General features: G+C 37.0%; 1 protein-coding gene across 1 annotated transcript; it reads right to left on the reverse strand.

The window, feature by feature from the left end:
• Positions 1-10,125: 10,125 nt before the first annotated feature.
• On the reverse strand, positions 10,126-11,582 carry si:ch211-145b13.6 (ecto-ADP-ribosyltransferase 5). The gene is made up of 3 exons (XM_056265068.1): positions 11,482-11,582; positions 11,131-11,205; positions 10,126-11,011 (listed from the first exon to the last, which is right to left on the reverse strand). The coding sequence occupies exons 2-3, from the start codon at positions 11,176-11,178 to the stop codon at positions 10,289-10,291; spliced, it is 771 nt and encodes a 256-aa protein (XP_056121043.1). The 5' UTR covers positions 11,179-11,205; positions 11,482-11,582; the 3' UTR covers positions 10,126-10,288.
• Between the last annotated feature and the right edge of the window lie 1,662 nt (positions 11,583-13,244).

Raw genomic sequence — 13,244 nt, forward strand, 5'->3', positions numbered from 1 at the left:
AGAAGGGGGTGCCCGCGGTTATGTAGATATAAATGTCTCATTCTAAGGTAATAAAAACATTACGGTTTATTAAGTAAGTTCTTTACCACTGAAAACATAGTTATGGATGTCATATTGCATTTCTGTTAATAGATACTCAAAATTATTACACATTGCACCTTTAAATGTGACTTATTATGCCCCTTTTCACAAGATGTAATATAAATCTATGGTGTCCCCAGAATGTGTCTGTGAAATTTCAGCTCAAAATCCCTCCCATATTATTTATAATAGCTTGTCAAATTTGCCCCTTTTTAGGCGTGAGCAAAAACGTGACGTTTTTGTGTGTGTCCCTTTAAATGCAAATGAGCTGCTGCTCCTCGCCGTTCAGGCAGACATACTTTACACAAGCTTCGGATACAATAACAAAACACGCGAATAATCCCACTCATCCAAAATCTCAGAAATAACCAGTAGTGGAGTGCAGCCTTATGGAGAGACAGGGTCAGATTTTCATGATATGTCCCCTTTAAGTTGAAAACTTTATTTCTGAATGTTTTTTAAACATTCAAAGCGTCCAGTTTTTTAATGTATTACGAACGTTTGTAGCAACTCATAATTGTAATAACAAAGCATAATGTTATAACAAAGCATAATGTATTTCTCCCATCTAGCGGTGAAATTGTATTTTGCATTCAAACGAATAGTGCTCTCTAGCGCCTCGCTTTTTCAAATGCGTGTTGCAACTACGGTAGCCGTTATGTACCAAGAAGCCATGACAACATGTCTTCCAATAGCACTTCATCAAGTTTAACTATACATGTTCTACTGTTATGCTGCACACATAATGAATTACCGTAACATTGACTTACCTGTCAAAAAGGAAGCAGGCAACTTCAGCGACTTGAAACGGACAAGGAAGGTGCTGCAGCGGGAAAAACTGTTTCTGATTTTGATGTCGTAGGAAATTTGCGGATTGTACCGAAATTTTGCGAAAAAGATTCTTTTTTTGTACTTTTTGAATGAATTGCCGATGCGTGTAAATGGCCGGATGCGGCCAGAGCATTAATGCTTCAGACTGTATTGACGGGTAAAGCACAAGAGGCGTATTCGTCTTTAACTGTGGAAGATAGTCAGGATTATGTAGAAGTGAAGGCAGCGGTGTTAAAAACGTATGAACGTGTTCCAGAATTTTTTGCATGTGTCATTGCATAAAGTGATGCTTGAATGTGATCTGTTTCAGGGTGAAGCCGCACTGGCTTTGTGTCCAGCGTTGCCGATTAAAGGAGTTACCATTATTCTTGGTAACAAACTAGCAGGTGATCAGCTTTGGTCCGATATCCAACCGTCGGTGGCGGTGGAGGAAAAACTTTGGTAAGGTCAAGAGCTGGGTGAAGGCAGGCTGGATTTTCCTGAAGTTTTTACGGCTTGTGCGGTAACGCGTGCTATGTCGAGCATAAAGATTTATGAGCAATCAACCGCACTGTCTAGTGCGAATAAGCCTTTGAAAATAATTTACTTGCCTTAGTCTGATTTTCCTTTGTCTGTATCTTACAGTGAGTTGGTCTCAGAGCAAAAGGGGGATTCCTCTTTATCTGAGCTGTTTCAGCACGTGAAGCTCGACGCTGAGATGGAGGATAGTGCCAGCGGATATTTTCTCCAGAACTCATTGTTAGTAAGAAAGTGGGTTGATCATAAAGGTAAAGTCCTTGGGAACCCTGTTTTTCAAGTTGTGCTGCCATTAAGATTTTGGGAGGGGTTCTGAAAGTGGCGCATAATGAGTCTGGGCATTCGGGCGTTAATAAAGCGTATGACAGAGTGTTGAGTATTTCCTATTCCTGCAGTGGGCCAGCCGTTCGAACATCTTATAATTGACTGTGTAGGTCCTTTGCCTAGATCGAAATCGGGAGCAAATTATTTACTAAAGGTGATGTGTCAGAGCACCCGTTATCCTGCGGCAAATCCCTTATGCACGATAACTACTAGGTCTGTGATTCGTGCACTTTCTCAGTTTATTTTGATTTTCGGCATTCCAAAGGTAGTTCAATCAGATCAAGGATCTAATTTCTCCTCTCATATGTTCGGCCAGGTTTTAAAACAACTTCGTGTCTGTCATGTCCAAGCCTCGGCCTATTATGCTCAGAGTCAGGGGTTGTTAGAACGCTTCCATCAAACATTAAAATCCCTGTTACGAGCGTATTGCACTGAACTAGGTGGGGACTGGGAGGAAGGTCTTCCCTGGTTAATGCTTTCAGCTAGAGAAGTTACACAAGAGAGCTTGGGGTTTTCCCCAAATGAGCTGGTGTTTGCGCATAAAGTGCGGGGTCCGTTAGGAGCATTGGCAGATGGAAGGATGTTGAACCTCCTGTAAACCTGATAGGTTTTGTTAATGGGTTTCGACATCGCCTTTATACAGCCAGGATGTTAGCGAAAACAAATTTGGTGTCGTCTCAGGAGAAAATGAAATCGTGGTATAATAGGCATGCTGAGTTATGCACCAGGTGTTGATTCTGTGTCCCGTAATAAGTTCTCCTTTTTAGGCAAAGTTTGCAGGCCCCTATACAATTGTAAAGCAGGTGTCAGAAAAAAACTACATTATTGCAACGCCTGAACGTAGGAAAAGTACACAGCTCTGTCATGTTAATATACTAAAACCTTATTTTACCTGTGTACTTCAGCCTTCTGCGGGTAGTGATCCTCCTACAGTAGTTCACTCTCATGCGGCATGTCTCGCGGTCAGACATTGAAAAAGCATTGGATGAGGTAGAAGAAATGTCTATAGGTGGTTTTAATAACTCACAGACTTTGGCTGAATTGGAAAAATTGTTCGCTCATTTGCCGGCAGCACGTGCGGAGCAGTTGACAGAATGAATTAGTCGTTTTTCTTGTTTATTTTCTAATTCTCCTACGTGCACTCATCTGATAGAACATGACATTGAGGTGGACGATGTGAAACCAATAAAGCAAAGATTCTATCGGGTAAATACGGACAAACAAAAGCAAATGGAGGAGCAGATAAAATATATGCTGGAAAATGACATTGCGGTACCTAGTTATTCTAGCTGGCCTTTTTGCACTGATTTTCAGAGTTAATTCTATTACAAAGCCATTTCCCCTCCCGAGAATGGATGACTGCATCGATCAGGTGGGCTCTGCTAAGTTTGTCAGTTAATTTGATCTCCTTAAAGGTTACTAGCAGGTGCCCTTGTCTAGCCATGCTCGTGAGATTTCTGCGTTTATTACACCAAAGGGTTTATATTCATATAAAGTAATGCTGTTTGGGCTTCGAAATTCACCTGCGACCGTTCAGCATCTCATGAATCACGTTGTAGGTGACATGCAGGTTGCGCTGTATATCTTGATGATGTAGTCATTTATTCAAACACCTGGGATACTCATTTAGAACGTATGCGGGAACTTTACTCATTTGGCGGAGGCAAAGCTCACGGTCAACCTCGCAAAGTGTGAGTTTGCGAGGGCGACCGTGACCTATCTTGGCCGAGTAGTTGGGCAGGGTCAGGAAATATCCAGGCGTTGGAGCAGTTTCCAGTTACAACAACTAAAAAAGAGTTGATCCGTTTTCTAGGCCTTGTAGGTTATTACAGAGCATTTTGTAGAAATTTTTCTAGTGTTGTGGTGCCTCTCACTGATTTGTTGAGGGATACATTTAAATTTGTCTGGTCTCCTGTTTGTCAAAGTGCCTTCCAACACTTCAAAACGCTCCTATGTACCGCTCCTGTCTTAGCGGCGCCGCGTTTAGACAGATAATTTAAATTGTATGTGGATGCGAGCCAGGTAGGGGCTGGGGCGGTCCTCATGCAGGAGGATGACTGTGGTATTGAGAGGCCGGTTAGTTTCTTTTCAAAGAAATGTAATCGTTATCAGGGGAATTATTCAGTGATCGAAAAGGAGATGCTAGCTTTGATTATGGCTCTAAAACATTTTGATGTTTATGTTAGTGGCAGTGCTCCTGCGTGGTGGTCTTTACCGATCAAGTTGAGTTCTCTCTACTGCGTGTCTTTTCCTTTGTTTTTGCCGGCATTTTGTGTTTAATTGTGGTTTTGTTTGGTAAATAAATTGGTTATGCCGGGTTATGACACGAGGATAAGTCAGATCATTAGCAGAGGTAATTTTACACCAATGAGGACATATTTATGAATAAAGACATTGATTTTAGCTAACAAAATACTTAAAAAACTACACAGTGTACCTTTAATGTAATAAAAATGTTTATAATGTAATAATTTACTCAAAATGTAATAAAATCTTGAGCTCACAGCTCATGATGTAATAACGATTTTCCAATGTAGTAACTATTTCTTACATACCGTAATAGGTTATTGTATGAGAAATGTCTTACATTATGAACACACTGTAGCAACTAATAATGTAATCACAGTTCATAAGGCAATACCAGCACATAAGTTAAACAATTATACATTGGCAATGCAATTACAATTATAGCATTGCATAGGTTTAAAGTTTTAAAAGCTACAATTATGACAATATGACTATGTTTATAATGTAATAAACTTCTCATAATGTAAACATTTTTATTACATTATGAGCTCACGATTTTATTACGTTTTGAGAAAAGTATTACATTATGAACATTTTATTACAATAATAATGTAATGCTTATTACAATATGCAACATTATCCTTTATTACATTATGAGTTGCTACAAACGTTTTTTCTTGGTTTATGTGAACATTAGAAGAACATCCCATTCTATCATTTTGAAAATGTTATGAAAACGTTATTTCTGAATGTTTTCAGAACGTTCAAAACATCTAGATTTGTTTTATGTTTTAAGAACGTTTTGTCCTAACATTTACATAACTTTTAAAGAACATTATTGAAAGTTATGGGAACTTTCCTTGTTAGCTTGGATTGAACCTAATGCATTACTCTAAGCAATCAGGCATTTGAACTTCCCATTCTGTAACAGCATTTCAACTGATTCTGAACTAAATTCTCTCAATGTCTTTGCTCACAATTACTCACAACTCTGTGCATGCGCTCCATTCAACGCCATTTTTAAACATCCAGACTCTGCAGACAAGCTTTACACTCTAAGGTCTCTCTTCAGCCTGAAGCATCAAGTAGCATTTTGTAAAATGATAATGTTTAAAACTCCAAATGGAATAGTTCATATACACAGGATACATTTTTTGGTGTTTTCTTTTTCTTGTTTTACACATGTTTTGATCATTTTGACTTGTCTGCAGTTTGAGTTTATGTTCTTTTTTCCCTTGATTAACTTGGTGGGGTTGTGTTTTTGGTTTAGAAAATATAGGCTTTGCTCTTTATGATTTATGTTTTGGACTGTGTACTTCCCAGAGACTCTTAGTGTACTACTGCAGCAAAATGTGAATCTTAAAGTAAAGTTGTATCTGTTATTTTTGTTATTCAAATATTTAATGCACTTAGTGCATAAGTGTCACCAATTTTTAAAGGAGGAGATCCCCAGATTATCAGTAACTATAGACCTATCAGCATTTTGCCTGTTGTATCCAAGGTGAAGGAGAAGTGGGTTTCAGAGAAAATAGTCTTTTATTTGAACAACAGTGACTTTAGCCTGCATCCTATGCAATTTGGTTTTAGAGCTCACCATTCAACAGAGACTGCTACCCTTTTCCTTCTGGAAAACATTAAATCTATGATGGATACGGGTGGTATTGTGGGGGCAATTTTTTTGGACCTTAAAAAGGCCTTCGACACTGTGAATCATGGTATACTTGTTAACAAATTAGCTTATTTTAATTTTTCCAATGATACCATTAATTGGATTGATTCATATTTAAAGGGAAGAACAAATTATGTAAAGGTTCAAAACCATAAATCCACTGCTTATACAAATAATACTGGTGTTCCGCAAGGATCTATACTTGGGCCATTGCTGTTCAGTCTTTATGTTAATGATTTGCCTTAAGTTTGTCCCGATATAGAAATCCTATTATATGCTGATGATGCTGTTATTTATGTACATAGCAGCACAAAACAGCAAGCTGCTTTAAAACTAACCAGTGCAATGAACTATATCACAACATGGCTTGACAGATCATGTCTAACGTTAAATGTTTGTAAAACAGTTAGCATGTTCTTTTCAAAACGACCATGTAGCGTTCCAGACCCTGACATAATGATATCAGGTCAAAATTTGCAAGTTGTGACTGAATACAAGTATCTGGGTGTTTGGATTGATTCGAATCTCTGTTTTAGAACTCATGTAAAAAGTATGTGCAAACGAGTTAGATTTAACTTAAGTAATTTTAGATTTGTTAGGGAATCATTCAACTTTGAAACTGCTATGATATATATGAATGCCATGATTTTACATAGGCTACTGTTTGACAAGCTGGGCACAAGCTAATAAGTCTACAATGAAGTCACTGGAATGTCTTTATAAACGTACTCTTAAAGTTTTAGTTCAGAAACCTAATAGATTTCACACCTGTCAAATTTTAAATACCCATAGACTTCTGAGTTGGGAAAACTTGATCACTTACAGTAACCTTTGTCTTAGTGTATAAGATATTGCATAGCACAGCTCCACCTCCACTTAAGAGATTTGTTATGCAGAGAGCAGGCACTCATGTCACCAGAGGTATCACAAGAGGGGACTGTATCATTCCCACTCGAAAAAGTGCCTTTAGTCAGTCAGCGTTCTCTGTAACTGGGATGTAGTGGAGGCTAAACGCACGTAAACGCCGTTTACGCACCTCCCAATATTCGTAAATAGCGTTTACCCACCTCCAAAGTGCGTTTATCCACCTCTAAATTGCGTTTATCCACCTCTAAATAGCCTGTAGACATTTTAAATTAAGCTTATGTCGTTTTAGTTTCATATTGTTCATTATTAGTTTCATAGGTTGATAAACCTAAGACGAACTCTTTCATATTGCGCTGAATTACTGTCAGTGTTGTTGACTATTACTGACGGTGAGGTTGCGCTGTTGACGCTCGCGCAGCCTCTCGAGGAGAAATCTACACAAATGAGCGCACACACACTCAGTTAACAACATACTGCCTATTAAATATCTAAATGTGGAGTTTTTATACTTTTAACATATGTTAAGCAACCTCAATTATTTTTCCTGAACACCATCACGATTGAAAATGTGACATTGATTTCCTACAACAGTTCAACAAACAGTTACAATTAAGTCACTTACATTTTAGATGCAATATTGCCTGTTTTTGTTCTGTTTCAACGGCGAAAATAGTTCCAAACAAAAATCACAGCAGAACCACGGCGCATCTCACAGGAACACTCAACCTGTTTTCATTACTGAATGATTCAGCATTTTGAACGAATCGATTGAGTCAAAGATTCAATGACCCATTCATAAACATCTGTCTCATTCTTGAATGAATCAGCCGTTTGAACAAATCGTTTGATTGAATGAATCAATGACTCACTCATTAAGACGGTCGCCTGCCGCCACCTACTGGCGGTTAAGTGTTATGTTTAAAAGTAGTATAATTCTTTCCAATGTTTCTTATATGTAAATTTAAATCAATTTCATTAAATTATTTTATGCAATTGTAATTTTTCAGTGTAAATGATTTAATTTGATCAGCCCCTAGGGTAACAGCCCTATAGTGTCTTATTATTCGAAATAATTGAATTTATTGATCAAATTTAGGAATTTAAAAATGAAAGATGAAGCATACATTTAAAAATAGTGGGGGAGGGGATGCCCTTTAAAGGTGCAGATATTACAGTATGCCGATTTAAATATCAAAGCTGATTGAACACTGATGAGAATATTGTTTCAGAATAAATTAACACACACACACACACACACAAAAAAAAAATCCGGACGAGCAACTTTTTTACTCGGACAAGTGAATGACAGATTTACTTGTCCTAAGAACAAGCGTGTGAAAAGGCTTAATGAGCCCTCCCTATAGCAATGTCATCAGGACACACATACACCATTAGGCAGTGGCCCACCTTACCGGGTGACCACGTCGTGGTCCACCAGAATTTATAGTTTACCCACCTCTTTTTTTACCACTACACCTCTGACTGCAACTAAACAGTGGAATCTATTGCCAAGTCTGAGAAGAGAAACAAAGACTTATACTGGTCAGCTTAAGTACTGGCTAATTGATAATAAGATATGTGCACATTGGACTACTGACTGCCTACTGAGAAATGTTGCTTGCTAGCAGATTGTCTTGTGTCAAACTTGGTTCTCTCTCCTTTTTTAGCCTATGTTGTGTGCTGATGTTGCTTGTTACTTATTGTTGTGTGTTGTATCTGTCTTATCATTACTTTTCTATGCTGATACTATTTGTGGACTGTAAACAGTAATTTTTTGGTTTTATATCTCGATTTTAGGTTGCCTTCATAATAACTGGCTAGGGACAACAGATGAAAATTAGCCTGTTGAGCTAACTCTGGCTCATTTACAGTTATTTTACTGTTAATTAATGAGCACTGTCCCTGTAAAATAAACAAATAAATGAAAATAAATGAAATGAAATGAAACTTAGAATCTTTTATACTCTGGAAAAATGTAAACAACCAACAAGAAAGGTATTGCTTACATTTTATCTATTTTTATCTCTTGAATTCATATAAACATAAATATAAACAGCCAGGGCAGGACAGTGGCTCAGAGCACTGTCACGTCACAGCGAGAAGGTCCACGGTTCAAGTCCTGTGGATGAAAGTTCTTAATATATTAAAATTGACGTTTTGAAAAAAAAACATTTAAAAAAAAACATTCAGAAAGAATGTTTTCATAACTTAATGGGAATGTTAGCAAAACATTTTAATAACATATTTTTGTTAGGCTGACACTGCTCCTGGAAAACTGCCCGCCACAGCTTGAACATGTCACTTTCTGAAGTAAAGTCTGAATGATTAACAAAAGACTCCTAATGATGACTTGATGATTTCCACCAACCCTACAATTACCAACAATCAGGTAATTGTAAAACCTATGACATTGACAGAACACAACATACCAGACAAGAAACATTTAATATGCATGTAAAACACATTTATGGAATAAAGACTTTCAAAGAAATGTCAAAAACACTAAAGCACATATAGGTTTACTAAAAAGACTATAGGCCTATTATATAAATTTAGATGGGTGTAAATTATAGGCATAAGGATTAGAACAGAGAATATGCATTGAAACAATGTAATCTACTATTGTGATAAATTCTTCCTTATAAGTCAAGAAAACTGAATGTGTTTATAAAACTCATTAAAAAAAAGAATGCCGCTTTTACTTTTCCACATGAGTTTGTGCATTTTTGAGAACATACAGGGTATTTTACAGAGTCGGCATGTAGAAGTACATCATGAGTAAAGAAGCCATCACACTCAGGGCACTGGAACTCAGGAAACTTGAAGATGATTCTTTAGACACACTTTAGACAGAAAGAGAAAATTCAAGTCAGTAGGTTTATTTTAGTTATGCTTTGTTTATTAGAAATTAATATTTCAACATGAGTTTTATTCAAACAAATAAATCTTAAAGGATTAGTTCACTTCGGAATTAAAATTTCCTGATAATTTACTCACCCCCATGTCATCCAAGATGTTCATGTCTTTCTTTCTTCAGTCAAAAAGAAACTAAGGTTTTTGAGGAAAACATTCCAGGATTTTTCTCCATATAGTGGACTTCAATGTGGTACCACGGTTTGAAGGTCCAAATTGCAGTTTCAATGCACCTTCAAAGGGCTCTACACGATCCCAGCCGAGGACTAAGGTTCTTATCTAGCAAAACGATCGGTCATTTTCTAAAAAAAAAAAAAAAATGTCTATACTTTTTAACCACAAATGCTCCTCCTGCATTAACTCTGCGATGCACCACGCATTACGTAATCACGTTGAAAGGTCACGCGTGACATAGGCGGAAGTACGGACCTAGTGTTTACAATGCGAACGTGCAAAGACTAAGTCAAACGCCATTTACAAAAATAAATAAATAATTAAATAAAAGGTAAAACAACTGTGTCGGACGATTTTGAAGTTGGAGGAGAAAATGAGATGGCGTTTTTCACCCTATACCTACTTTTTTTAACCAAAACACGCATGACTTTTCAAAGTGATTGTTTCGCTTGATAAGACCCTTATTCCTCAGCTGGGAAACAATTGTACCCCATTGAAGTCCACTATATGGAGAAAAATCCTGGAATGTTTTCCTCAAAAACCCTCATTTCTTTTCGACTGAAGAGAGAAAGACATGAACATCTTGGATGATGTGGGCATGAGTAAATTATCAGGAAATTTGAATTCTGAAGTGAACTAATCCTTTAACTGCTCTCTCTCTGTCTCTTACCTGACAAGGCTACTGCAGTTGGAGGAGCTGTACATGTGTGAATGCATTAAGTTGATCTCTATATAATGGTCATTACTATTACTAACAGTCTTGATATCCTTAACTGTGAAAACTTCAGTGGGTGATATTAGAAGATCTATATCCTCTGATATACACACTTTATCAAGGTTGATCACAGAACAGGAATTGATATTGAAAACAGTCCCAGTGGTCTCAAAAGTTGCTGCATCTTCGGTTGCAGCACTATATACCAGTTCTGCTGGAAAAAAACTCTCAAAACGTACTTTGTCCCCAATGTTAAAGCTATATTTCTCCTCTGTAGCAGAGTACACTGTATTACAATTGCTTTTCAATAGTTGCATTGCATCTGTCAGCAGGAAGAAAAGAGATTTGAAAGGAAACATATCTTGGTAAGTTGAATTGCCCCTGCTTTTGGTGTGAACCAACTTATTAAATGTTTCATGAAATTCCGAACCAGCTTCAACATAGCTCTGCAGTGCAGTCATGTGCTCCGGTGTACCATCTGGAATGGCCTCACATGTTGTGCTACCTTTCCACATATCCATAAAATCTATATTGTTTTTAAGCTCTGTCTCCAGCAAACCTCCAGCTTTTGTGACCATTTGCAGCATCTCTTTCCGACAACTGTAGAATGAGTAATCTGCAGCTTCAGGAAACATGCTCACGTGTATCAGCTCTTCGGTTATCTGCACCACAGTCTGAAAGCAAAAGAAATTTGGAGAGAAATAAAATCAAAGACTTATGCTTCACAAAGTTTGATGAGTTCTCCAAGTTAAACAGTTTAAAGTAATGAGGATATGTTCAATGGAGACCTTACAGTGTACAAGATAACCAGGAGAAATGCAGGAAACCGCAAACGCCCCATTGTATCAGTTGGCGTATGTGCACAAATCTGGGGAAAGACAATAACATGAACAACAAGCTAAAAATAAAGTTGGTAGATATATGCTTGCCAAATATATATAAAATACAATTATTTTCAGCACAGACAGAACAAAAGCACAAACCCATAAAAGAAATACGAAATGAAAAATGAACAAGAAGCACAAATTGTGATATCCCCAAAAATAGCTATATTTGGCATGGTACATTGATGTTGTCATAAACATCTACCTAAACCCAGTGGCTTATCAAAAAACAAAGAGAAACTGAGAAAGGCAGCACTTACCGTCTCAAGATGCCTGGTATTTTTAAGGTTGGTTAAACATGAGAAAGCTACAGGTCAGAACTGCAGGGTGTCCACATACTGGAAACAAAAATATACACAGGAAAGCTTATCAGGGCTGTACTCTGCCTTTTCCTTCCTGCTATTTAAATCACTATGATGATCAGCAATGAGCAAAGCCAGACAGAATAATAATGTAAGAAGAATCACAGAGTAGGTAATTAAAAAAAAAAAAAAAAGTACAGGGGGTTGTGTGGTGGTACTTGTCTGTGAAACCGGGCCATGGTGTAGTAACAACTTCTTTTTGAAAAAGAGTGCGGATTGCTCTATTAATATTTTTGGAGGTTAATGAAAAACAAATTTCGCCAAAAAAGGTTTCAAAACCATCAAATGAAGTCACCTCAGAGAAAAAGTATTCAAGTTCACCCTTAAATAACAAATGAGTACCCAATGGAATCGAACCAATAACAATAGAAAACTATTTTTGAGAAACACGTATTTTAAAACGAGAGAAATTCTTTATATGAGAGAAGCTGTCCTTCATTATATAATTGACCAACAAAGTTAATATTATCATCAAACCAGTTCTTGTAAAAGAGAGATTTGTGCTTTAAAGTATCTTTATTATTCCAGATAAACTAATAATGGGGAGAGAAATGATGCTGATATTTACGTTGATCACCTCGCGGTATGTATAATTTTAGCTTTGTTGATTTGATACTCTCTTTAACATATTATGCTCTGCAGATCTGAGGGTCCTCCCTGCCTACTTAATGGGATTGAGCATCTTAAATCGTGAAGTGACTACATTGCTGTTTTGCCTCTACATCTAATTTTATAGTAACTGTGCACGTTGTTGAAGTGTCATTATGCGCCTCAGTCGGAGCGGGTGCGGCTTGCTGGCTTGTCTGTCTTCACCAGCTGCCACCTGTTTGATCTGCTGATTGCACATCAGTCTCTTGAGTATTTTTTTGACTGTTTGTTATTTCTTGTTATGGTTCATAATTACCATTGTAATGTATAACTGCTGAGTCTGAGTGAATTGTGTGTTTTTAATTTGTTCCCTCTTACGAGAACAGTTATTTGTATGGTTCTCTTTGTGGTTTCTTGTTGCTGTGGTAAATCTATATTGTGTTTTATAAGTTTGTTGATTTGTGTTTCTGTGTCATATTACAAAAATATCTTATCTGTTTGGCATGGTAATTTCAGTTAGGAACTCGTTTAGATCAAAGGCTATTACAGAGTAACATTTCCTGACTACATTATCTTACTTTAACTACAGATAGAAAAAGGGTATTACAGAAGGCAAGGGAAGTTTATTTATATAGCACATTTCATACACAATGGTAATTCAAAGTGCTTTACATATAAGAAATTAAAATAATCAAAACAAATAAGAATAATTAAAACAGTTTAGAATAAAAAATAAAGTACAGTAAAAACAGTCGGACGAACAGTGGCACAGTGCTCATTCAGTAAATGCATAGCTAAACAGATGTGTTTTGAGTCTAGATTTGAATGTAACTACTGAAGGAGCACATCTGATCTCTTCTGGAAGCTGGTTCCAGCAGCGGCTGGCATAATAGCTAAAAGCAGACTCTCCGTGCTTAGAGTGAACCCTTGGTATTTCTAGCTGATGTGATCCTAATGATCTGAGTGATCTGTTAGGTTTATATTCAGTGAGCATATCTGCAATATATCGAGGTACTAGCCCATTGAATGATTTAGATACCAGTAATAATACTTTAAAATCAACCCTAAATGTA

Source organism: Rhinichthys klamathensis, unplaced genomic scaffold (assembly GCF_029890125.1).
Source record: "Rhinichthys klamathensis goyatoka isolate OS25496 unplaced genomic scaffold, OSU_Roscu_1.1 h1tg000229l_1, whole genome shotgun sequence".
Taxonomy (NCBI): domain Eukaryota; kingdom Metazoa; phylum Chordata; class Actinopteri; order Cypriniformes; family Leuciscidae; genus Rhinichthys; species Rhinichthys klamathensis.